Consider the following 25,769-nt stretch of genomic DNA (forward strand, 5'->3'; position numbering starts at 1 on the left):
TTCCCCTCTCCCAGTCTCGCCTGGGCAACCCGAATGGGCAGGGACAAGGGCTCGGACGAGGGGAGGAGCACATGCCGAAGTGGAGTCGTCAGAACAGGGAGGTGCCATTCTACGGCTAGGGGCTGCCGTGAGCCACGTGTAGCTCTAAGGCCTCTGCGTGTCTGAGCCTAGCTTGTCCTTCCAACGACCTCAGCAGGGAGGCATTTTACCAAAACAGCAATAGGATTCCAAGAGGCTAACCCCTCAGCCATAGTCACACAGCAAGTCAAAGTGTAGCTGTTTTCTAACCCAGGCTCGGGTGGTCCCAGGCAGGCAGCCAGGAAGGTCTCTCCAAGTGCACAGTGGGAACAGAGGGTCCCAGCATGCCAGAAGTCCCTGGCTGCACCATCAGTTGTTGGCCCCTCTGCCACCTGCAAGGCGGAGGCTCCCTGGGCTGCCTCAACACTCTTTGCAGGGAGACCTGCTGAAAAAGCCACCTGGATATACCCTGCCCGTGTCCCTGTCCCCAGAGGAGGAGTGAGGTAAAGGATCCAGATGAGGGAAGACATCCAGCTCCTTTCCTTGGGGGTGATCACGGCCGTTTCGGGGGGACTGTCATATTTTCTGGAGGCTTTAGGTGGGTACCGCAGTGGCCTTGGCACCATAAATTGCAATCAGCCAAAGACGTCTGAGAAGGAAATACCGCCCGCTCTGCTGTGCAGCCTTGGCAAGAGTCCTGAAATCTTAATGGAATGGAGCAATTTTTTGCATAGCACCGTAAATTCCTAGTGTCTACCTTATCTCCTCATCGCGTTATTCAAGGGACATTAAATGGAGAAAGATGTGGAAGCTGCTGGTTAGATTAAAGCCGGGACGGGAAGGCAGCCCAAGAATGATCGGTGTGATGCCACAATTCACCCCACCCCCACCCTCACCCTGTTCTCCTTCCAAGACCAGACCCCTCCCCTGCCTCCAAATGGCATTGTCATCTATGGCTGCCCACGCTCTTCTCCGCAGATGATACCTGCCACGGGACTTGTGCTGCAACCTGCTGGACTGAGGCCGCTCCGCCATCTGGCCGTGGTCCCCCTGCCTCTTTCTACCTGGAGTGCTGCCCCCAGGCACATCCAAACCTCCCCCAGCCTTGCTCTCTCTCTCTCTCTCTCTCTCTCTGGGTGCCCAACCTGGTCCTCTTGCCCCTAACTCCTGCTCTTCCTTCAGGATCAAAGCCCCCCCCCCCCCAACCCCGCAACGACCTGACCATTGGCGGATACCTGTGGCTCCCACTGTGCTGCCGGCCCATGAGCTGAGCCATCAGATTGGTCTTGGGCCTGCATCTCTCCTGTGCCTCAGGCCTGCTGCTGGCTGACCCAACCTCATCTCTGCATGGTGACAGTGATGGCGGATTCCCCATGGAAGCCTGCAACTCGCAACATCTGTTGTTACCCCAGGTGAGGCTGAGGCTGGCCATTGCCATCGTCTGCCCCTCCAAATCTGCCCACGCTGACCTGGGATGGCCCCTCTTTCCCATACCTTTCTGTGTCCAAAGCAGATTCAAGCCATCTCCAGGCCCCTCCCTGCGCTGCCTTCCACATTACCTGACTGGTACGGCAGCTGGGGCCCCTCCTGCAGCCGTGGTGGCCCCGTTGACCATGGGGTCTGAACATGCTCACTCTGTGCTGCCCATCCTCCAACCTTAGACCCACCTCTTCCTCAGGAAGCACCCCCCACCCCAGACCACTACTTCATTCTGTCTCCTCCTCTGGATCCATCACATTGACTGGCTGTAGGAGCTACCTTCCAGGGGAGTATGTTTAGGGTTGCAAACGACTCTCATGCCACAGGTTCCTTCACCTTCTGCTCAGTGCAGGGTCCACCCCAAATGCTCAGGGCCTCGCCACTCCTGCCCCTAAGCTTCCCCATGGAGCAGAGCAGGCTGGCCCAGTGCCCATGCCAGGGTCCCCTGCCCTACAGAGGGCTCCAAGTCGACTGGGATGTGGAGTAAAAGGGCCCAGCAGACCCAACCTCACAGGGACACGTGGGGCCCAGGTTGGGGCAGGTCCAGGCTGGTGGCCAGGAATGGCAGCCTCTCCTGTCCATGGCATTCAGACCCAGGCCCGTGAGGTTAGCAAATGCAGGGGATGTGAACAGCCTTTTCTTTTTATCTGCTCAGCATACCCAGGTGCCCCCTCATGTCTGGTCACTGTGGCCTTGAGCTCCCAAGCACAGGGGCTGTGTCTGTTACAGGGCCTGCACCTGGGCTCAGCTGTACCGGCCCTAGGTTGTTAGTGGTCCCTGCGCTTGCTCTTCTGTGAAGCACTGACACCCCCCCCCCCCCAGGGCCGCCGTGACTGAGAACAGAAACACTCTGGACCTGGAGCTCCTGACCAGGTACTCCAGGGGCGCCCAGGGCCAGGGCTGCGGTCTCCCCGAGCCCTGGCGGTGCAGAAACGGGGCCTCTCCTGACCAGCCCATTGTGGCATTGGACACGCCCTCCCCTCTCTGTGGCTGAGGTGGGACTCCGTGCTTGAAAGCAAAGCCCAGGGCCGGGTCGGGTTCCCTGACTTCAGGGAGGCTGCATAGACCTGGCACCTTCTCCTCACCACTGGCCCTGCACACAAGGGCGGGGGCCTCGGGGCACCACCTCACTTCCCTTCTTTGAGTTGCATGGTGGATGCCCCCTGCAGCACAGCGAATCAGGTGTCTGAGGGCAACGCCTCCTGTCGTTCTGACCCCCGGGAAAGCCGCATTTCCTGTTGAGCCAGTGCAAGGTCACTGCCCACTGTGCCATCTGGGCTGCCTACAGGCCCACTGCAGTACACGCTGCTAATGCTGTTTTACAGACACTCCTACCCCACCCCAGCAAGACTGAAAAATGGTCACCAAGCAAAAAGCCTTGGGTATTCTTTATGAAGCTGCAATATTTTCCAATTCAAAAAATTTTAAAAAGAAAGAAGAAGGAGGCTATGTCCTGCTAAAATATCTGGTGGGAGAGGGCTGCTCAGCCGTCCCCACCACTAAGATGAGGCATGGATGTGCTCTTCCTGGGCTTCCGGTTCCTTCCATGGCCTGGCTCACAGGGCGCAGTCCCAGGGCCTGGCTCACAGGGCATGGTCCCAGGGCCTGGCTCACAGGGCGCAGTTCCAGGGCCTGGCTCACAGGGCGCAGTCCCAGGGCCTGGCTCACAGGGCATGGTCCCAGGGCCGGCCTCACTTCCCGCTGGAGTGGTGGGCAGTGGGGAGCACCTGGCTGCACATCTGCTGGGGTGGTTGAGGGGTGCTTCTTGCAGTGTCACAGCCACCACGGCTGCTCCTCTGCTCTCACCCCTGTGCAGACGGCAGAGGAGGAAGGCGTGGAGCCCGGAGACCCTGCTGAACTCTGGCAGTGAGTTGGGAGGGGCTTGGCCCTGGCCTCTCTCAAGATCACTGTGAGAGACACAGGGTGGGCGGGGGTGTCACAGGAGCTTTCTCTGGGACATCGGGATGTTGGCTGCCCTGGAGCTACCGGTTCCTGAGTGCTGCTGTGTGCCATGACTAGAGTTCCATTCTTGTATGCATTATATTAATTTATTTATGCATTTATATATAAAATGTACAGTGCATACTAGTTTATGTTCAGTTCCCGCTGCAGCCCTAGGCAGTTGACACTACTATTATTGTTTCCATTTTACTGAGGAGGAAGCTGAGACCCAGAAAATGGGACAAACGGCCCAGAATCACACTAACGAGTGCTCCTCAGGGCAATTCCAACCCCATGACTTCAGGGTCTGACTGAGGGCCAGCAAGTGCCCGCACACCCACTCACTGTCATGGCGAGTGGCCCCAGCCAAGGTGCAGTGGCAGGGGAGGGGGTTCAAGGACCCACAAGAAGGTCAGGAACTCTGAGGACCCATCCTGGGAGCCAAGGGCAGCTGGCATGGAGCAGAGATGTTGTGATGCCCACACGGTCCCTGTGTCCATGGAGAGGAACATGAAGGCCCAGTTGGCAGAGCTGGTGGGCACAGCTCAGCCTCTCTGTGAGGGGCCACAGTCTCCCGAGCTGGGCCAGGAGGGCTGAGGGTCAGGCCCGCGCCCTGCCCTCTCCTCTACTGATGGGGGATGCCTGGAGGAGGGGAAGGGCTTGTCCATCCTCAAGTCTTTGACAGAGGTGGCCACAGGGGCGCCACAGCAGGAAGGGAGGCCCTCTGAGGCACTCGGGGCTTTGGGCCTGCTGCTTCGTTGTTATGAGGCCCCCAGAATGGGGAGCAGAGGGGGCTTCTCTGGGGGCCCTGCACAGTTTGCCCTCCCCATGCTCCTTGCAGGAGTCCTCATAGTCACAGAGACCCCAGTCACAGCTGCTGCACAGCAGGCCCTGAGCTAGGAATGCCAGCTGCACCGGCTCCAGCCCGAGACAACCACACTCTAGGGACACCACAGGCACCCGCTGTAGGGCAGATGGGTGGCACAGCCAGCCTGGGGTGGGGGTGGAATGGGTGTCATTGCCACGGGGGTGCCCAGCGCCTCCCTGCATCCCAGTTTTCCTCCCCTCCCTGGGAACGGCCTCTTGGTCTTTACACTTCCTGCCTTGGGGGAACTCCTTTCAAGATGAGATTGGGCAAGAAGCTGACCACACTGAGGACAAAATGCCAGGTGGTCTTGGGGGTTGAGAGTTTTAGCGCTGTCCAGTGAACCTGGCTCTGGAACCCCAGGCCTCCCAGGGCAGATGGGGACAGGTGGATGTCATGGGTCCCCCAGCTCAGCTCCTCTGGTGGCTGCATGCTGGCCATGTGGGCTGTGGAGCCCAGCCATGTGTGGCCTGCTCCAGGTAGTGTTGGCACCTCTGCACCCACTATTTTTAAGGGGCGTGGCTAGCAGAGGCTCACAGACAGACAGGGAGCAGGGTGTTGAGGTGACGGGCCGGAAGCAACCTCACTTTCTGGGACAGGTGCCCAACCTCCCTGCCTCTTAAATTCCTCACCTCTAAGAAAGGGTGACAATGGTGCCCCCATGAGCAGGCAACCAGGCCGCAGAGGGTGGTTCTTGGAGTCCTGCCCAATTCTACTCTCATGGGACTTCTTGGAGCCTCAGTCTTCTATCCAGTGAAATGGGGATATGTGGAGAAGGCTCACTGCCCAGGCAGCAGGAGGCAGCTCTAACAATGAGGCTGTGGGGTCACAGCTGGTGCTTAGGAGTTCAGTTAGGACCAGAGGCCAACTTCTTGCTCTCTGAACCCTGTGCGCCTCCTGGTACCCAAAGTTGCTAGAATTCAAACACCTGCCAGGCACTGGAGCTCTGAGATAGATCTGCTTCCTACTGGGGCCTCCCCCTGTGTTCCCGTAGCAGAACCCTCGCCACAGCCCCTCTCCCCCAGGCCTCTGTGTGTTGCCAGGGTGAGCCAGGAGGGTGCCCCTGTGGCCTCCACCCCAGCCAGCTGGAATCAGCAGCCAAACAGTCCCTGGCAGTGATGGCAACCGCGTGGGGACACACCCCTGCCTCCCTCCAGCACAGAAAGCATTCATTAAGCATTTAGAGGACAAGGGCGCAGTGAAAAACACTCATTAGGAGCAGGAGTCATTTCCAAATGAGCCGTGCGGAGTCTGCTGGGAAGTCTGGCCTGTTCTCCTGGCAGGGGATGCGAGAAGGTGGGGCCGTGAGCAGCTGCTGCCTGCTGCCTGTCACCATCAGGAAACCCCAGACAGGAGGGGTCCTGGGTGTCTGGTGGCTGCAGGGAGGCCCACGCCCGGCAGCGAGAGCAGAGGCTGATCACGGACTGTGGGCTGACCCTGGCCTGGCCCTGCTTGTCACCTCGGTGACCCACCCAGAAGACGTGGTGGATGGAGGAGCTCTGTGAAGCCCCAGGACCCTGCCTGCAGAGGCGGCCTTCTCCAGGTCACAGCTGGACCAGCGGCCGGGGCCCAGCTGGACAGCTGGGTTGAGCTCAGATTATCTGGGTTCCGGGCAGGAGTGGACCTGCCCCCAGCACCTCTGGGCTGTCCAGTGACCTCACATGATGCCCAGCAGTCACGGCACTGACATTATGCACCTGTGGACTAAGTGGACTTCAGCACCCTGTGCTGGAGAGGCTGCCTGCTTGTTCCTCGTTCACATCCTAATAGGATATTTACTAGCAATGGTGGGGTGGGGTGGCTGCATGACACAGAAGGAGACAGAGAGAGACACACAGAGTGACGGACAGGTAGCACCCTCCCCAGAGAAGCTCCAAAGCCACATCACTAACATCCACCTCTGTCCCTGGTGCTGACCACGTGCTCCCACCCCAGCCTGGGCACCTGCTCCCTCCTGTCCCGACAGCCAGGCCCTCCCACAGGCTGCCTTCTGTCCACCTGGCTGAAGCTCTGTGCTGGGTGCTGAGGGAGGCACGGACACCAGCCCCTCCCTGGGGAGCTGACAGCCTGGCTAGGGAGTAAGACCCAGGCCTCAGTTGTGCTAAGGTGGCCCTGAGGGGCCTCAGCGGGGGGATCTCAGGGCTCCTGGCTGTGGCCAGTAGATAGCCGCTGAGCTGGCCAGGGTGCTGCTCTCGAAGAGACTCCTGTTTGTTCAGAAGTGCCCTGCCCACCCTTCTTGCTCCAAGTGATGTGGGTAAATAAGCAGGAGACTAGATCAGAGCACTGAGCTGAAGCTTTCTTTACCTGTCGATGTGAAACACCCACCTTCTCAGGACGCACCTGTCGCATCTGGGGCCAGGGCTCATGCTAAGACCTCACCCTGTTCCTTGTAAAAAGAGGTGGAAGGCGGTAGAGGACCTCCCTGGGGGGGCCTCGCCTAGAGGTGCAGTGTCGTTTGCCCCCTTTCCACTGCAGAACACGCCGGAACACACCCCTCTTGTGTGCGCTGGGGCCGGCCTCTCCTGCTGTCCCGCTAACCCAGTGATGGCCGGCTCTTCCCAGTGACAGGTATGGTGTTCAGCTTGTTCAGCTTCTCTTTCCTCTCTGGTTCGTGGCAGCTCTGTGGCCCACTCATGTTGGGTATTTCTGTATGGGGTGCCTATGCTTTTGCATGAATGTACATTTGTTCCCTCACTGCCAGATAAGCTCTGCTCCCATTGTCATCTGCTTAGTGTTTCTATCTCTGCAGGAAGCAAGAACTTGGATTAGTGGCTTAGTAGGCTAAGCCTCTGCCTGTGGTGCCGGCACTCCATTTGGGCTCAGTTGCTCCACTTCTGATCTAGCTCCCTGCTCATGGCCTGGGAAAGCAGTGGAAGATGGTCACCCATATGGGTGACCAGGAGGAAGCTCCTGGCTCCTAGTTTCAGATCCGCTCAGCTCTGGCCACTGGGGCCACTTTGGAAGTGACCCAATAGATGGAAGACCTCTCTCTGTTACTCTGCCTCTCAAATCAATAAATAAATCTTTAAGAATTGATACACTCACAGGCCACAACACAAGCCCCTGTGTTGTTAGAAGGTTCCCCTGTCCCAGCCAACCGGTTCACCCTGAGGGGTGGGCTGACAGGAGGCGTGGCCTGCCTTGGGCCTCTTTCCCCAGCAGCACCCGGCAGTGCTCGGGACATCGGGCTGGGCTGGCATCCTGGGCGCCTCCTTTCTCAGCCCTCACCATGGCCGTTATTGGACACCTCTGCTCCCATGCTTTCCCTTGGTAATTGGTGTTAGAGACAGACTGGGCCAAGTTTTATCTGGGCCGGTGTCTCATGGCTTCTTTCCTGTTTAATATCAGAGACGTCAAACCCGGCCATGCCATCGCCATCCTAACATTGTAATTAGCACCTGGACTAATTGCCCTGAGTTGCTCTGGCTGCCGAGTCCACTCCCAGCTCTGATCAGGATATGCTCTGTGTTAATTGCTTTGGCCTGAGCTTCTTAGCCTCCTACGCCCAGCGTGGGCTGGGGGAGCAGGGGAGACCCACACCTGTTCACACTCCCTCTGCTCACAGACACAGCGCTGGAGGACACAGAGGAGAGGGAGGGACATGGGGGTCTACCTGCCCCTGATACGGAGAATAAATGAGAGGCCCCGGACCAGCCAGAAGGAACCCTGCAGCTATGACACTGGCCCACGGGGAGCTGGCAGGTGACAAGCCAGAGGCCCATGACTCACACAAGGATGTCCCTTGCACAGGAACTCCAGGAAAGGGAAGCATGAGGCCGGGCGTAGGAGCAGCACCTGAGGGAGGGGCCCAGAGCAGCAAGCAGAGCTGGTGGGGAAAATCACGACCTCGGCCCTCACAGCGGCCCATTGGTGTCTGATTCCCGCAAAGTAAAATCACTGGGATTGAAAAGCCAAAAAGGAATGAGGGGAGGCGGGCAGAGGCTTGACTCGGCATGGAGCTGGCCTGCAGGAGGGGCCACCAGCTGGTGGGGGGGCGGGGATGGGCAGAAATCTGGCCCTGGGGTGCTGCTCCTTCAGGAGGGAGGGCTCTCAGGGTATTCTGATGAGGGGGGTGGGCAGGTGTGGACCCAGAACAGAAAAGAGTCAAAGCCAGACCCCGAATCAGAAGCCCACAAAGGAGCTGCCGAGAGCTGTAGCCTGCTTGGGCACACGGTCCTGCTCCAGGAGGCAGAGTTCGGTCCTGGGGACCCAGGGACTTGCTCTAAGCTTCCCCACCCCCAACCCCTGCAAAACCTCCGCCAAGAGGGGCGAGGCCACAACGGACAGTAGAGCACTGCCTGTGACCACGTGGAAACCGCCCTCAGAGCACGCTGGGCTGGGCCACCGCCGAGCTGGGGAAACCGACGTGGGGCCAGGTGTCCGGGAGCAGCAGCCCTTGCAGTCCGCAGTGCCCAGGGCCCTGAACGCTCATGAGCCTGCTGAACCACAGAAGGTCATTGCCAGGCAGAACAGGAAGGGCTTGGAGGCTGGGGCTGGGCATTCAGCCTCCCTGTCCACACAGCCTTGGGTCCCGTGGATGCTTTCCAGGCCAGCCTCCCCAGGCCCCAGGGCCTCTCTGGCCTCGGTAGGCACCACTGTGGCACTGAGGGGGCTCACTCCCCCAGATTCCAGGCCTCTCCAACCACACTGCCAGTGTCACAGCGATCCCCAAGACAGCGAGGCCCGAACATTTGCCAAGCAGGACAACCGTGGGTGTAGACAGCAAGACCGTGGCGGGGAAGGCCTTGGGCAGTAACTCCTGGGCGGAGCTGCAGGAAGGACTTGCGAGGAACGGCGCCAGGCCCACAGGGAGGCACGAGGAGGGGTTCCAGAAAGAACAGCTGCAAACCTGAGGGCCAGCTTGGAGAGGGATCCAGGTCCAGCTCGACTAGGTGGTCCCCTCGGTCCCTGCCAACGATGCGGCAGCACCGCCGACAGGACCACAGCCCAGCTGGCTGGCCAGACTGCACTCGGGCAGCGAGTGGCTGGAGGGCTCCACACCGACCCTCCCCGGCCTCAGCAGCATGGGCAGAGGGCCCCTTTCTCTGGGGATGGCCGGATCCCCATGCCACCACTCCCTCCACCCCCGCCACGGCAGATGTCACAAACCGATCACGGAGCGCCTTCCTGTGCACCTGGGTGCCTCTGCTCCCCAAGCCGGCCCAGAACCCAACTGCACCTGGCACGCTGCACGCGCTGTGACCACCCCGCCGGAGAAAATGAACTGGCAGCCCTCAGCCCTGACAGGCTCTCTCTCATCCTTGGAAACCGAGACACACTGGAAACACCTAGTTCTACTTCTCATTGGTGGGAACCGGCTGCCCCCTACTACCAGGCTTGCTCCCTGTCCATCTGCTCTCGACAACACCAGGCCAGCCCCCAGCTGCACTCAGTGCCACACAGCCAAAGTCTCTGGGGAGGTTCGCGAGGACCCTCGGCCTCGGCCACACGCACGCGCAGCCCCCTGCCCACGCTGCGCCTTCCGCAGACCCTTCCCGAGCACCAGTGACAGAAGAAGAATCCAGACCCAGCCACCTACCTGAAGGAGCCAGTAGCACCTCCGGTGGAAGGTGGGGATGATGGAGGAATGGACATAGCAGCCGTACAAGCACTAGGGAGAAAGGAAAAACGAGAATTCAGTTGGAAAGAGGGAAGGAAGGAAGGAAAGAAGACGTCGCGACAGAAGGAGCGAGAAGGCCCAGGGAGATGGAGGTGCCGTCATGGCGGGCTCTGGTACCAAGACTAACTTCCGGGACAGCTTCTAAGAGGATTGGCCAGTGGGCCCAGGGGTGGGCAGCTGGGCCTTATCCTCTGGGCGCCTGATAGGCAGTGGAGAGTCCAGAACGGCTGAGAAACAGGAAGTGCCTGTATGTGCATCTGCTGCCTTGTTATAGGGACTTGAAGCTACTCAGATGTTCATCCCCACACCGTAGGTTAGAGCCGTGGTGCTGGGGGAAGGACTGAGGGCTACAGAGCTGATTTGGACACACACACACTCTAGACCCTTCCCAGCCACACAGCCCTGGTGGCCACCTGCCCAGTGCCAGGGGCCATTGCTGGGCAGCTCCTCTTAGGATTGACCTCCAGAGCCCGTGATTCCACTTCTGCACATCCTGGCTGCTTGTTTCTGAATGACAGCTTGTTTATCACACATCTATTTGTTGAGGGGTAAACCTGCACCTTCCGCACATGCACTCGGTGTTAGAAAATGACCAGAGTCGGGCTGGAGGACAAGGGGTGGGATTCAAGTTTAGGGAGGGCTTGTGGACGGCAGTGTGAGGAGGGATGGACATCAGGGCCTGGCACCTGGACCCTGGTGGGTGGAGCTAACCGGCAAGTGGGGCATACCACGGCCCCACTTCTGGGCTACAGTTAGGGACAAGATGCTGGTGAGAGCAAGGGGCCAAAGGGGGACAACCGACCAGGTCTTGCTTGAAATCAAAATCTAGGGCCTGAGCAGGAGTCAGGCCAGCTGTAGCCTCACAGTGCCCAGTGGCAGGAGCCCCATCAAAGCCTGTACTTGGGTCCTTGCCACCCACATGCAAGACTCAGATGGAGTTCCAGGCTCCTGGCTTCGGCCTGGCCCAGCCCTGGCCATTGCAGCCATTTGAGGAGTGAACCAGGGGATGGGAGATCTCTCTCTCTCATTCTCCATAACTCTGCCTTTCAATAAATAAATAAACCTTGAAAAATGAAATAAAAGCCAGGGCCACAGCCTTTTCTCTTGGAGTCTCCAACTCCAAATTGGATCAATTGCTCCCCCATTAGCTGCAAAGTCCCCCTGGCTTCCCACAGTGGGGGTTCCAGGAGCCCAGGTGGGGAAGGCCCCCGACCCCTCTGGGTTCATTCCAATTGCACTGCAGGCTCCACGCCCCAGCACCAGCTCTCCAGACAGACAGGGCCACCCCTCCACACCAGAGGCTTCCTCAGATGCATCCAGACCCCCCAAACACCGAGTGCCAGGGGTCCGAACGGGAGTCCATCAGAGCCCTGCCTGTCTGATTAGCAGATCTGAAAGAGCAATCATTTTGGACTACGGGATTCTGGCTGCAAGAAAATCAGATTTCCAATATGTTAGAACTTTTACAGAACGCTGTCAGCTGGGACTTAAGCCCTGTACAAACCAAACAAACAAAGCGGAAATTAATTTAAACGATTCCCTTGCAATTCTTGCCCACGAAATGTATTTATTATTAAGAAGGCAATATCCTTTCCTGCCTCTTCTGGGTTTCAAGGCGTCATGTGCTGTTTCAGTCCTTTTGGTGTTTTTGATAACTCGCTCCTTGCCAGAGAAGACTCGAGTCTGTGTGTTTCCTGTGAGCGTCTGGTTACAGGGAACGAGGACCCTGCCCACGACTTTAGCCACCTCTCCTGCTTCAGAACGTGACCGCTCCCAAGGGCGGCTTCTTTCCTGTGACGCATGTGCCCAGCCAAATGACAGAGGCACGCACTGCTGGAGAAGCTTCTCCCGTCCCTGTCCCCACTGAGTCCTGTTCCCGCGTGGGGACTCTCCCTGTCTCCCACCGCTGTTCTCCCTGGCTTGTCCAGCAGCAGCGTCTCCCCCCACCGCCCATCTGTCTGAGTCGGGCTTCAGCATCCTTGAGTCCCACTCGCCCTGTCCATTTCGGGAAAGTAGAAAAGGAGAAGAAAGCACAGATCTGAATCCGTCCCCCTGCACCGTCCCCGACACCTCTCTCGATGCTGGCAACCTTGGCCTACCCAGAACTGCCCGGAACCATCAGATCAGCAAAACGAAGTTAAAAAGAAAAACTGCCGCCACTCCATCAAGGCTCCTGCATTTTAATCAGAGGAACCCTCGGGGCCTTGCTCAGAACCAAGTTATTCTATTTTTAGACTTTGCTCTCCCCACCTGGTGATCCCTAGTCTCAGGTCTCATCAGATGGGAAGTGTGATCCTAGGAAGGTGGAAGGAGGGGCTGCAGGCAGGCCCCTGGTGTGCCTGGGACTCCAGGAACCCCACCCCGTGGTGCCCCACTCAGCATACTGGGCCACCCCATGGCTCATGTTCGTGTCTGTCTCTCTGATGGCTGGGAGCCGAAGCTTTCTGAATGAACATGGCCAGCAGTTCTCCACCACCCTCTCTCAGAGAGGTGGGAGATCTGACCTGATGTCCATCCTGCCACTCGGCAGCTCAGAGGGTCCTTGTCCTTCCAGCCTGTGAAATGGGTACAACCCTGATACCTTCTTGTAGAGTGGCTATGAAGTAATGGAAACAGGAGGGTGCCTAGGCCCAGTGCCTGTGTAGCCAGTTCAGTGATTGTCACTGGAGCAGATAGAGAGGACCAGAGGAGGCAGTGGCTGAACAGGTGAGCAGAAGGACGAGGGGGACGGGGCAGTGGGGACTGACCCTGGTAAGGGGAGGCAGAGTGGGCTGGGCTTGAGGAACTAGTGCCCAGGGGAGAGAAGCAGGACGCCACAAGGAGCACCGTAAAGGGCCGCTTTACTCTGGGTGTCAAGGTCACGTCAGCACAGGAGGGCACAGGGGAGGGGAGGGCTAGGGCACGGGGACGAGTCGGTGGGAGGCATTCCCGTGAGTCCAGGATGAGCAGGGGATGGGGCTAGCACAGTGGCAGTGAGGAGGGGAGAGGGGAATGGACAGAGCTGTGGGAGTCAGGATGATGTCCCTGCTTCCTGGCTGGGCAGGTGGGTCCACAGTGTCTCACTCCCTGGGATGAGAACCCCTAGGGTGCAGCAGGCTCGAGGTGGGGGAGGGGCTGGCTTTGGATTTCTACTTGGTGACTTGCAGGGGTTTGATGGACACTGAGTGGATGCCCACAGAACACCAGTAGTGTGGGCTCAGGCTGGGCTGGAAACGGTGGTCAGCGTGGGGAGGGGGTTGGCAGCTGATGAGGAGGGCCAGAGCCCCGGGGTGGGTGGCCCACAGAAGCTGGCTGCTTTTTGGGAACCTCTGAGGTGGGCAAGGCTGCCGAGGTGTGAACCTGCCCATCCACGGCCAGCCCCTCTGCCTCCCTGTGAGCCCCCTGTGCCCCAGCACACATGCCCAAGCCACCCCAGCTGTGTTCCCTCGTCATCGGTCTCACTTTTCAGTCTTTGTCCCGTCACTCCTGTTCACTCAGGGATGCACTGCACGTTTCACGTGGCAGGGTGTCAAGGCCGTTCCTCCACCCACTCATCAAAAGAACCACCCAGTCCATCTGCAGTGGCTCGCGGCATACAAAGTCCTGGTTCTTTTGGATCAGGCTCTGGGGGCTCCCTGGGGGACCCCTGCTGTCCTGCTTACCTCGCACAGGTGGGAGGACTTTCTGCCAAGGGTCAGGAGAAAATCTTTTCAACTTTGGGAGTCAGGCTGGCTCCACCACTCTGCAGGCAAAAGCGGTCTGAGACACTAGCAAAGTGGATGGATGTGGCTCTGTCCCAATACAACTGCCTTGAGGGACCCTGAAATTTGAGTTTTCTGAGATCTTTCACAACATGAATGATACTCTTTTGATTATTTTTTTTAAACCATTAAAACAACATCAAAAACATTCTTAGTTCATGGGCTATCACAAAATAGGGAGTGGGCCAGAGTGCTCCCGTGGGCCACCCTGTGTGAGCCCCGACCTGAGACTGGGAGAGTGAATTCCCATCAGCGCTCCGTGTGGAGCAGGTGCACACGGTGCAGGCACCCGGGCAGGGCCAGCCCCAGGTTAATGGAAAACCACAGGGTGCGCAGTTAACAAGGACGCCCAAAGGGGCTGTGGGAGGCTTTCGGCTCGGCCTCCCACAGTCTCTTCTCCAGGAAGACTTTCCCGTGCTGTTTCCTGGGGCCCCCAAAGCAGTGGCTTCCTGGGGAGTGTGAGCCCAGCATCTCATCCCATGCACGGTTGGGATAAACGTCCCTGGTGCTGCTTCCCAGGTCTTGTCAGCGCTGCGCTTTCCAACGAGGTGGCCGGGGCCACACACAGCTGTTCAAGTTCAGAATGGAAACCTTGGTTCCTCGGCTGTGCGAGCCGACCGTCGAGGGCTCGACAGCCGCACAAGGCCTGTGGCTACCCCCGTGGCTGGCACAGGACATCCCACCATTGCAGAAAGTTCCACCAGACGCTCACATCCTGAGGACAGGGGCTGGGGCGTGCAGCAGAGCTCTGCAGCTGACATTTGGAGCTGGGGACCCCAGGGGACTTGGAATGTTTGCAGGTTGGAATCTATTATCCCAGCTGGGTCAGCCTGAATGGACCACTGAGAAATTGACAGGCTTTCCAGGACTATGCTCGCCTCCTACTGCTCAGCCCCCTCCTGAAGCCTCCTGCAGTGCAGGGAAAACCCCTGCTGTGTCCTCAGACAAGGGTGCGACAAGATCTCCAGCCACCATCCTCTCTAGGAAGGTCCCTCAGCCAGCTCTGCCCACAGCCCGGTCCCAGCCCCCAGCAGCCAGGCTGCCCACTAGGGCTTTGAGCTGGAGTGGCAGCCTGCACTCTCCCAGCAGCTCTGCCTTGGGCCTGGCCGTGCCCACCTGGCTCCCGCTGGGAGGTGAGTGTCTACACAGAGGCCATCGGGGCACCTCGTTTATCTCCCCTGTGTGTATCTGATGCACACAGGACCAAGATGAATCATCTCCGAAATGTCACGGGTGTGAGGGTGTAGGAGAAAAAGGCAACAGAAGGGAAAGGAAAGCAGCCTGGAAGAGAACGATTTAATCTCATCCTGAAGCCACGCAGCAGGTGACGCAGCCTCATCCCGGGGACGGGGTGCCCTGGGCTGGGCGGGGCCTGGGCTCACCCAGGTAAGGAGATTGTAGCCCTCACCTTTCGCCACTACCCGCGTCCTGTCCTCTAGGGCACCCCAGACTCCTGGGAGCTGAGGAAATAAGCAGACCAGAGCTGACAGCCCTGGTGCTAAGGGCAATGCACCCAGAGAGGGCACGATGCGGTCCAGGGGAGGGAGTGTCCCTTTTTCATGCTGAAGGTCAGCAAAGCCACCTGAGAGGAAGTGACATTTGTGCTGAGCCAGAAAGGGGGGTAGGAGATCGGCAGGTGGACAACAGGCGGCAGAGAACGGCCTGAGTGGACACAAGGGCCTGGTGAGCGGAGGGCTCAGCCCAGGCAAGGACGTCAACCCCCTTCCCAGCTTTCTCACGTGGGTCCTCCGTGCGGGCTGGGCTGCGCCCGACCTGCAGATCCTCCCGAGGGAACCATGAGGAGCGGTTGGCAGGTGGGCTTCAGTGTGAGGCAAAGGCCCTGTCCTGCTCCACCAGGCCCTCTGAGAATGGAAGGGTCAAGAGCAGGCTCAGGGCAAGTGTGGGTCTGACCCCTCTCCTTCCCTCCGTCTCCATTTCTCACTTCTGTGAGTGTCCCTTGTGCTTCCTTTGCCACGGCTGAACCATCTCTACCTGGCAAGTGCCCAGAGTCCCGTTATTCCTGCTGTGACCCAAGAGGCAGTGAAGTCGTCCACTTCCAGACTTGGGGTGGCAGTGCCAGCAATGCACTCAGACTCCCCTGGGCTGAGAGGTTGGGTCCAGGGGCTATCAGTGGGGCAGGAGAGCCCCTGACGGGTTCTCCTGGGGTCTGGAGGGAGGGTCTCTAGGCAGGAGCCAGAAGGGTCCCCGAGCACAAGAGCTAGGGGCTCACAGAGGGGATAAAAGTGGTTCCCTCCCTGCCAAAGCTGTGGCCGGCAAGAAGCAGGTGCTCTTAGAAGAGCAAACTTTCCAGAACCTTCTATTTGCCAAGGCTAGTGGCAGCTGTGCCAAGGCACAATACCCTGCTGTTCCGCAGGGTGCCCTGAGAGCTGAGGCAGATGCTGAGAGGTGCTGGGAGGCCTTGGGAGGCCCTAGCCTGGGGACAAGTGGAGGGTGTTGCAGAGTTGCTCAGGCCACACCCCTCTGGTGGCCCAACGCCCCTGCACCCAGGGAATGCCAAGGCCTGGACAGGCTGAGCAGCTTGTCCAAGGTCTTGTGCTGGGAATCCCCACAAGAACCCCCTACCCCCCCGCCCCTGCCCCAGCCCCTGCTCCTCCTTCCCTCGCTGCCATATCATGGAAATGCAAGCCCCGCCTTTGTCACAGACAAAAGGGATAGCGCCCTGGGGCTGCTCCCAGAGCTGTCCTTGCTGAAGGATTTGGTTCCTATTAATCTAAGATTAGGCCAAATGATTCAATTCGCATGCTGCCTGCAAAAGCGCTGGGCCTCAGAACTTGTTAAATAGTGAATTGCTCTAAAATGAGTTTGAGCTAAACGGATTGCAGCAGTCGGATTCGGCCTCCGGGGCTGGGTGACAGCAGAGATCTGGGATGTCACATCATGGCTGACCAGAGCTCTGGCCCGGCCTCTCTTCCAGGGCCATCTGCAACAGTGCCTCCTACAGCCACCCAACCACACAGGGACAGTGAGGCCAGTCAGCAAGGGGCCAGCCTGGACCCCCTGACCCTGCGGGCTCAGGCCAGACCGCCCCAGAGGAACTGCCCCCAAGCACTGCACTTTCTTTGGGAGGGGGGAGCTCCAGAGAACTTCTGGGAGGGGGGCTGTCCTGTACCTAGATCCCAGGTGACCCTGCTCTTCCCTGAGGTTGGATGAGACTTCTACCAACTCACCAAGCATGCTCGGGGCCCAGGGCTGAAGGGGACCCAGCAGGATGGTCGGGGGGAGGCTCTGCTGTCCTCCAAGGAGGGGCAGGATGCATCCCTCCACAGATGCAGGAATGAAGTCCAGCTGCATTAACACCTTCCCTGGTCAAGGTCTCAGGGGAGTGTTACAGCTGGAATCTTCAACCTCCAGTGTCTCCAGAGTTCAGCCCCATGTCCCGGGAGCAGAAGATCTGGGCTGCCCCGGGAGGGACACTGTGGCCAGGTGGTCCAACCTGAGTGTGAAGGGTCCCTCCTCCAAGGTAGAAACTTTGAAAGACAGACAGAAACCAGCAGGGGCAGCTGTGTCACAAGGATGGCAGTCCCTCCACCCTCCCAGACAGGAAGTGTGCGAGGGAGACAGCCAGAGGGGACCTGACGCCTAGCAGGAAGTGCCCGTGGACCCTTGGACCCTGCAGACAGCCGAACGTCCCTGGGCACTGGTACTGGCAGGGCCTTTGAGAGGCAGGAGCAAGGAACCTTAGGCAAGCAGAGAGGGCCAAAGAGACTTGCAGGCAGGGGCACCGTGGATCCTGGGGTCTTCTCAGGAGGGAGGACAGGTGGGCTCAAGGCACTGCCCACCTCCCTAGGCCTCACAACCCTCAGTCTGGGCAGGGAGCAGCGAGAAGCCCTGCAGATCATGCAGGGTCCTCAAACTGAGGCTCCCCTGACCACACCTCCAAGAAAGTTCTAGATCACTTGGACAGTACAGGCTGTCCCGGGAACTAGAAGGGGACCTAAGCAGCCCTGACACCTCCAAGAAAGTTCTAGATCTCCTGGACAGTACAGGTTGTTGCGAGAACTGGAAGGGGACCTGAGCAGGACATGATGTGCAGAGGTGAGAGTCAAGGGGACTCTGGGAAAGGAGCAGGGGAGGGGACCACCCTGCCCCAGGGGCACCCCAGAGCATGGGCCTGACCTGGCTCCCCTCACCTGGGCTCCGTCTGAGGAGCCCCTGCGCATGTGCAGGAGAAACACATCCAAATGCAGCAGCTGCAGCCTAATGATGGCATGAGTAAGGAGGGCAATAAGAGTTAATGAATTCCTAGATAAAAAGGCATAAAATCCATGCTTAAAGATGGAAATAAAATCCTTGCAGCTTCAACTTTATTGTTTTTTGGGGGTTCCAAGATTAATAAATTAGGGGGCATAAAATGGAATAATAGCTAAAAATTGATAATAAGGTAAATTTAGATTTAGAGCAGGAGTTGATTCAAGCTGTGGAGCTGAAGACAAGGGTGGGTGGGGCGTGGTGGGTGGAATCTCTGTGGTCACGCTCCTAACCGGCTCTTCCTGCTGTTCAGAGTCCACCCCAGGCACCTGCCAGCCCTCACCTGCCCATTTTCTCCCAGCACTCGCCAAACTGCAGCAGGGACCCCGAGCGCCCAGCCATGCCTTCTGTGCTGGCCCAGGGAGCAGGTGTCAGAGACCTGCCCATTGCTGTCCCAGAAACCACACACCACACCTGGTCCCCCGTGGCCCAGCGTGTCCCACTCAGAGTCAGCAGGAGCTGTCCCCAGTGTGTGTAGTATGTGAGTATGTGTAAGTATGTATATGTGTGTATGTGTATGTGTGGTATATATGTCTGGTGTGTGTGCACTGTGTGCATGTGTGGGATGCATATGGGTGCATGTGTGTGGTATATGTATGATGTGTGTACAGTGTGTATGTATGGTATTTGTGTGTACATATGTGGTGTGGGGCATATGTGTAGTCTATGTATGTGTGTGGTATGTGACTATGTGTGGTGTACGTATTGTGGTGTAAGTGTGGTGTGTGTTTGTGTATATGTGGTGTGTGTGTACTGTGTAGGTAAGGCATGTGTGTGGTGTATATATGTGTAAGTAAGTGTGGATATAGTATAAGTGTATGTGTATCATATGTGTGGTGTAAGTACATGTTGCTGTGTGTCTATGTGTGGTATGTATATTATGGTATTAAGTACAATGTGTGTTATGTATGTATATGTATATGTGTGTATACCTGGCATATGTGCGGTGTGTGTGTCACATGTGTGGTATGCGTCTATGTGTGGGGTGTGTGTTGTGGTATAAGTGCGGTGTGTGAATTATGTATGTATATGTGTATGTCTGGCATATGTGTGGTCTATGTGTAGGCATGGTGTATGTGTAGGGAGTATAGAGGTGGTATGTGTGTATGGTATGTGGGGGTATGTGGAGATGTGTGATGTATGCATGTGCGTGTGTGTGGTAGGGGATATGTGGTGTGTGTGTATGCATGTGTGTGCATAATCTGATCCAATTATCTCCTACCTGCAGAGTCTCGTCCTTTTAGCATGTTTCAAATATCTGTGTTGCCGCTATCTCAAATACCTCCTAAAAGTGCAGGGCATAAATAATACATAAATAAAGTGAAATTTCCTTTCTCTCATCAAGGTGTGCTGCTGACACCTATTCCTCAGAGCCCAGCCGGTGGTTAGAATTGATCTTGAAAGTGGTCCACACTGCTGGTGCCCCAGCTTCCCTCCTTCTCCCTCCTGCCTTCCTCCTGCCCCTTCCTCCCATCTCCCTCTCACCCCAGTGGCGAGTGCCCACCTTTCCCAGGCACCTGCGCTAGGTACCCCGACCCGGACCCTGGCCTCCCACTGCACCTCTTGGCTTGTGTCCTCCTTGCTAACAGCCTGTAGGAGCCTGCACACCTCAGCCCAAGGAGAAGCCGTGGTGGGACTTCACACCACTGTTAGGGACTGGGGCAGCCCTCTGGTGCAGGGAGCAGCTCGTGGCCTAGGTTCCCAGGGAGTCTGCCCTCCTCATCCTCCGATCGTGGGCTCCTCCTATTCCCAGAGGAAGAGCAGAGGCAGAGGCCACTCTAGAGGGCCTGGATGGCAAAGCACTGCCAAGACCTCAGCCGGCTCCGTCTGCTGCAGGGGGCGCGGGCGGGCGGGGACGCAGGGATTTCTGGCTACAGTGATCAATGATTGCCGCGCCCCAGAGCTTGCAGCTCCCCCATTTCCCCGGCACCTGTGACACTGTCCAGCTACCCATGGCACACTTTGGACACGCACCTGCAGGCTGCCAGCCAGTCCGGGAAGGAATTCTTGCTTAAAATGGGCAACGGGGCTTTGTTTATGAAGAAGCGGGGGACATGCCAGGCCGGGCCTGTGGCTATGTTAATGTGAGGCTGGGCTCCCAGCCAAGACATTAAGTGGAGTCCAATTCCTGAAACCAGCTTGAATCAGCAGATTTTTAAGGTTAGAATTACTCTCTCCTCTTGAAGGCTTGCCAAGGTTAATTTGGGCCTGAGCATGCAAAATTAATGGGCTGGACAGAAGGAATCGGCCTTTTCCCGATTTTTTCTCAAGTTCACAAAAACATCTCTACAGAAGGGAGAAGGCAGAGGGACCTGGCCTGGCTGAGAGGGGAGCAGCCGCAGGACCAGGCCGTGCGTGTGTCAGGAAGGCACCCAGGCAGAATCATGCAGGCAGCAGAGGCGCAAGGCTGGACAGCAAAGCTAGTCTCGGGAAGGTACTGGGGGGTGAGGTGGTGCCCTTCCCCTAATAAAGGAACTCTGCTCTGGGGGCCCTGGGGGCCTGAGACCACCTGACCCTCCAAAGCCCCAGTGGCTCTTAGAAGGGGAGGAACCTACATTGCACAGGGTGTTGGGCCCCACTTTCTCATCTGTAGATCCCACAATGATCCCAACAATGACGACAGGAGGCATAAGGAATGCACGCTACATAAAGAAGTATCTGGCTCAGCAGCAGGAGGGGCTGGCCCACAGAGGACTCTGCGACCTTTGTGAGAAACATCCCCACCGGCCACGGGGCTGTGTGAAGAGATGTCCCCCAGGAGCTGGGAGCCCTGGGTCTGGGCCTGGCTCAGGGACCTCTGGACAGAGTCCAGGGTTACGAGTGGAGGGCAGGCCCCTCCTCATCCTTCCTGGGCAGGCACGGAATCTGCCCCTTGGCCCTCTGGGGTGGAGGATGGGCACCCAGTGGGAGGCACAGGAAGGAGCCGTCTGGGTCTGCACTGTGCCCGCATGGCCGAGCAGCACCAATGACAGGGCAGGACTTGGTCCCTGGATCTCAATGTCCAGAGAGTGTAAAGGGCATGGATGCTGGCCCTGGGCTTGCAGGTTAGCTGGACTGAATGACGGTAGGTTTTCAGAGCTGGCACACAGGAGGGCTTGCATAAACACATACTTTCTCTGTTTCCCTGAGACAGGGCACTAGGACACCTGCCTACATCTCTGTGATTACAACAATGTCTCCTGATCCACGCCAATTGGCCCAGGATGGCCAGGGTGGCTCCTGCTGAGGCAGTGTAGGGAGGCCAGCCTCTACCCTTCTGTCCTCGCCAGCTTCCCAAAGTCACCAGGGCTATTTTGAAACAAGGGGCAGCTTCCCGGAGCTCTGGAGCCCTGCCCACGCACATGGAGAGCAGGATGAGTCTGAACCCCTGGAGACACATGTTCAAGAGTCCCCCCTCAACTAGAGCCCAGGAGCCTCCTTTGGGTACAAAACTCAGCCCCCCCATCCCAGCTCTGTGCAGGCCCCCGGCAATCCCAGCCTTCCACAGGAGCACCCAGAGTGCCCTTCCCTGCCTTGAGCTGACCACAGCAGATGCATTTCCAGCCCTGGCCTGGCTATGGGGGGCCAGGTCACAGTGTGAGGAGGCCCCGCGGCAGCAGCAAGGCAAACAGGAACCCCACCTGCTCTCTCCTTGTCTCCTGGAGGGGGCCTTCTCTCCGGCCCCCATAGAATCAAGCCCTTCCCATGGCTACAGCCCTGCAGGCATTATTGCCTGTTCTGCAGAGGGCAGGGGAGGCCAGCTGGACCACCCTGCTGGCTGGAACCTTGCCCACAGGCCTTGGAATCACCTCTCTGTCATCCTACCCACTCATCCCCCACCAGAAGTGTTCCTGGGGCTGGGGGAGGCAGTTCAGGGCCAGCAGGGTCCCCACCTGCTGTCCACACCTCCCTTCCAGTCACTCCATCTCCAATATCTCTGAGATTCCACCTTCTGCCCCTCTTCTGATATCCCTTTACTCTCCCTGCATGGTTAGGACCCCTGCCTGAGCCCCTCACCTCACCCTGGTGCCAGACTCTGGCTGGACTCTGCCAGTCCCTCCCACTTGGCAGGCAGAGCCTCAAGGTAAAAACCAGCCCCCTACCCTCCACCCCAGCACACACACACATACACACACACACAGTGCATCCCACAGTGGGCTTCACTTGGCACAAGATAGAGAACAGACTGCCTGACTCCCATCTGCTCTCAATGAAGCATTTCCCACCACACATTCCAGGCCCTGCCTGGGTGTCCCTCAGCCCAGCCACCACAGGCCACCCTGCACCTGCTCCAGGAGCCTCTGGGTGGGATTGCCACCTCCCCCAGGACTTGGATTTGGGGGCAGGTCAGCTTGTCTCTGCCCAGGTGCCTCAAACAGTGCCTAGAACTATTTCATCTGTATGTAAAATGCCAAAAGGGCCGCTTTCCCAGTGGAAAGGGGCAGAAGCATCGACAGGGAGGTTTCCTTCCTGGCTGGTGGTCCCTGGACTTGGGACCCGGGAGCATGGATATTGTGGCCCCTGGACAGGTGGCTGGAAGCTGCCAGACCCTGGTACTGCGGGTACAGAAGCACAGGAGCAAGGGGGCTGGCCCAGGCCACAGTCACCTCTGTGTGGGGCTCCCTCCCGAGACAGGGGACTTGAGCTCTCAAGAGCCTTGATTATGCTTCAAGGACAAAGGTGGCAGGAGGGAGATGCTGCTCCCAGATGCAGCCAGGGGCTTGGACCCACGAAGTTTCTCCTAGGAGTGCGCCTGGCTTGGCAGCAGCTTGGGCACCACCCATGGGCTCAGCCCAGGCCATGCGTCTCCAGGGACCGGGATGGGTCCTCACCCTTCTGTTTCCTCAGCACCTAGTGGTGTTTAGCACCTAGAAGGCTGCTTGGAAATCTTGTTGGAAACTTTGGAGAGAAATGGTGGCCCATTCCTGAAAAAAACTAAACACAGAATTTCTATCTGGCCCAGCAGTGCCACTCACAGGAATGTCCCCAGAAGAATCGAAAATAGGGACTCAAACACAGACATGTACACACAAATCCAGTGTCAGTCTTCACCCACGCTTTCATCAACAGAGGAACACACACACTGAGTATGGCAGAGTCATACAACACACTGCTGTCTATCATGCAGAGGAATTAAGTCTGGGACAGGCCTTGTGGGGTCACAGATTAGACCTCAGCTTGAGATGTGTGCACCCCATGTCAGAGTGCCTGGTTCAAGTCCTGCTGCTCTGTGCTTCCAATCTAGCTTCCTGCCAGTGCACCTGGGAGGCAGTGAGTGCCGGGGCCCCTGGATGGAGCTCCTGGCTCCTGGCCCAACTCTACTGTTATGGGCCTTTGGAGAGTGAATCAGTAGGCAGGAGATATCCCTTTCTCTCTCAGTTACTCTGCCATTTAAATAAATTGTAAAACAAAAAAGTTGCCAAGTCTGACACATGCCACAACGTGAATGAATGTTGGATGCAAACCCACAGAGTTAGAACGCAGCCCAGGGGGACAGAGGCAGGGGACAGGGAGAAGGAGGCGGCTGCTAACCAGTGTAGGGTTTCTTTTTGGGGCAACGAACATGTCTGGGGATGAAACTGGTTTCACAACGGTACAAATGTATTTCATGACACGGAGTTGTTTACTTTAAAAAGGTTAATTTTATGTTAAGTGAATTTCACCTCAATTCAAACAAACAAAAAGAAACTGGCCCAGGTTGGGCCAGGGCCAGGGCCCCCATCCTGCCCAGGCTCTGAACTTGCCTTAGCCGGGCGGAGCCTCTGGTGGAGCCTGGAGATGGTCCCAGGGGACGTGGAGAACCAGGCCCTTCTGTGAGTGCACTGCTCGGCTGACGTCACATGAGGGGCCCCATCCACCGAGAACCAGACAAGGCAGATCCTGTCCTTGCCTGGCTCCCTGCCAGCCCAGTGAGCCTGAGGGTAAACCTCAGCACTGAGGCTGGAGCTGCCCACCCCAGGTTCCCTTCTGCTCTTACAGAGGCTTGTAAGGAGACTGTCCATTCCAGCGGGCAAGGCCTGAATCTTCCATTTCCTTCTCTGCTGACCCCCAGCCCCACCCACCTCTTGTATCTGGGTCTAGCCCAGGTCCCCGGGTCTGCACACCTGGCACAGAGGAGCTACTGGTAATGGTGTGTGGTTGCTCCCCAGAGCAGAGGAGGCTAGGAGAGGCAGGGAACGGATGGGCTGTTCTGGGTGGGCTGGTGGCTGTCCATCCCTCTGGAGCTTGGTGACCACAGCTGTGTCAAAACCGCCCTGGTCCCAGCCCCGCACCTCAGGAACCTGCCCTGAGAAGGAATCAAGTCTCTCTGCCCTTTAGGAGCTTCAGGAGGAGGGTTGGATTCGTGCGTCTCTGTCTTCCCAACTGAGTACAGCCCATGGCACTCATGAATGTTCCAGAGAAGTCTGATGGGCAGGCACTGAAGGAGCAAGGGTGACCCAGGCAAGCCCATGAACTTCTGAGAGCGGACACGGACTCTGCAGTCCCAGGGCAGTCTGGATTCTTCACAGGTGATGCCAGGCAGTGATGCCCCAGTGTGTGTCAGAGGAGAGGAGGTCCCCTGTCCAGCCCCCTGGGCAGCTGCAGCTGCTCCGGATGCTATGTTCAGCTCCCCAGTGGGAGGCGCAATGACAGATGTGAACATGAGGCAAATGGCTCTCAATCGGGGTCAGGGCTGGGAGGAATAGGAACCTGCTGGACGCTTTAATGGAGCAAGGCAGGAGGCGTGATCTCTTCAGCCTGGAAGCCTCAGCACAGTGGGGATGGGTGCCTGGGGGCTCAGCTGTGGCAGCCCCCTACATCTACTAACGCAGTGCCCCGCCTGGGCCGCTGTAATTACACCTGCTTCTCCCAGGCCAGCGCCGTCACAGGCCGCCCCAGGGAAATAAAGAGCTTGTCCTGCAGCCTTCTGGAGACGGGCCTGCCAGGGTGGTGGGCCCCCTGCATCCAGCTGCTCGCTCTCTCTCTGCAGGCCCTACCAGAGGGGCTCTCACCCTTGGGACTGCACTTTATCTGGCTCTGAGAGAAGGCGGTACTTTAAAGTGTGTAATGACATGCAGGCCGCACGTGGCACAAATTTCCTGGATGTCTAAAAATGGTAAAGGAACAGCTTTTCTGTCGCTTGCAACTACCCGGCAGTGCTAAAATATGAGTCGTGGGAATCAATACGGGCTACCTGAGCGAGGCAGTATCAACTCTTGCAGGCGGTGAAGGGATGGGCCGCTGTCCCGCGCACCTGTGGCTCCTTCCATCCCACCTGCCTTGGGAGCTGCTGGCCCCTCCCCTCCACCTCACACCAGAGGTGTCTGAGGCAGCAGGGGTCCTGCTTTCCCTCTGGCTGCCCGTGCTAAGAGAAACCGCCAGTATGGCGGTGGCGCCCCACTGGCTATGTCCTGGGTGCTTTAAGAAGCCCACCACCTTGTTTCCTGGACTTGCACCTTGGCTGCTTGGCATCTGTCTGAGCTCTGGGTCCCCAGAGCGGCCCTTTGAGGAGGGATTAGCACAATCATGTCACAGGCCGGCATCAGAGCCTCAGGGGCCTGCTGGGTGGTGGCTTCCAAGCCAGGGTCCACGGTCCCTGAGGGCCCACATCCCCAGGGGCTGGCCAGTGAGGCTTCACCTCAGCTCCATCTCCCCAGGCCTTTAGGATGACACGGTGGAGAGGACAGGAGCTGAAGCCAGCCCTGCTGCTCCCTCTAAGTTGGTCTGCCTTGGCCTGCTGCAAAGCATGGCTCCAGCGCCTTTCTCCCCTTGGGGCTGCTTTGAGGAAGGGGTCAAGCGCCTGCTTGTCCCTGTGCCCTGGGGTTCTCAGGGCCATGACTCCTGGCTCCCACTCCTGAGCCCGGCTGCCTGGGCCAGT

The 25,769-nt window shown here is 58.0% G+C and overlaps 1 protein-coding gene across 18 annotated transcripts in view; it reads right to left on the reverse strand.

Moving 5' to 3' along the window:
- The window catches only part of CAMTA1 (calmodulin binding transcription activator 1), an 843,852-nt gene that overhangs the window by 212,576 nt on the left and 605,507 nt on the right, over positions 1-25,769 (reverse strand). For 16 of the 18 annotated variants that reach the window (XM_070079359.2, XM_070079357.2, XM_070079355.2 and 13 more), the window contains exon 6: positions 9,843-9,914. The exons of the other annotated variants lie outside the window; for them this stretch is intronic. In XM_070079359.2, the coding sequence (XP_069935460.2) occupies positions 9,843-9,914 (72 nt within the window). The remainder of the gene's footprint in view (positions 1-9,842; positions 9,915-25,769) is intronic. 18 annotated transcript variants of the gene reach the window in all.

This window comes from Oryctolagus cuniculus, chromosome 7 (assembly GCF_051225735.1).
Source record: "Oryctolagus cuniculus isolate XC-2025 breed Fujian yellow rabbit chromosome 7, ASM5122573v1, whole genome shotgun sequence".
NCBI lineage: Eukaryota > Metazoa > Chordata > Mammalia > Lagomorpha > Leporidae > Oryctolagus > Oryctolagus cuniculus.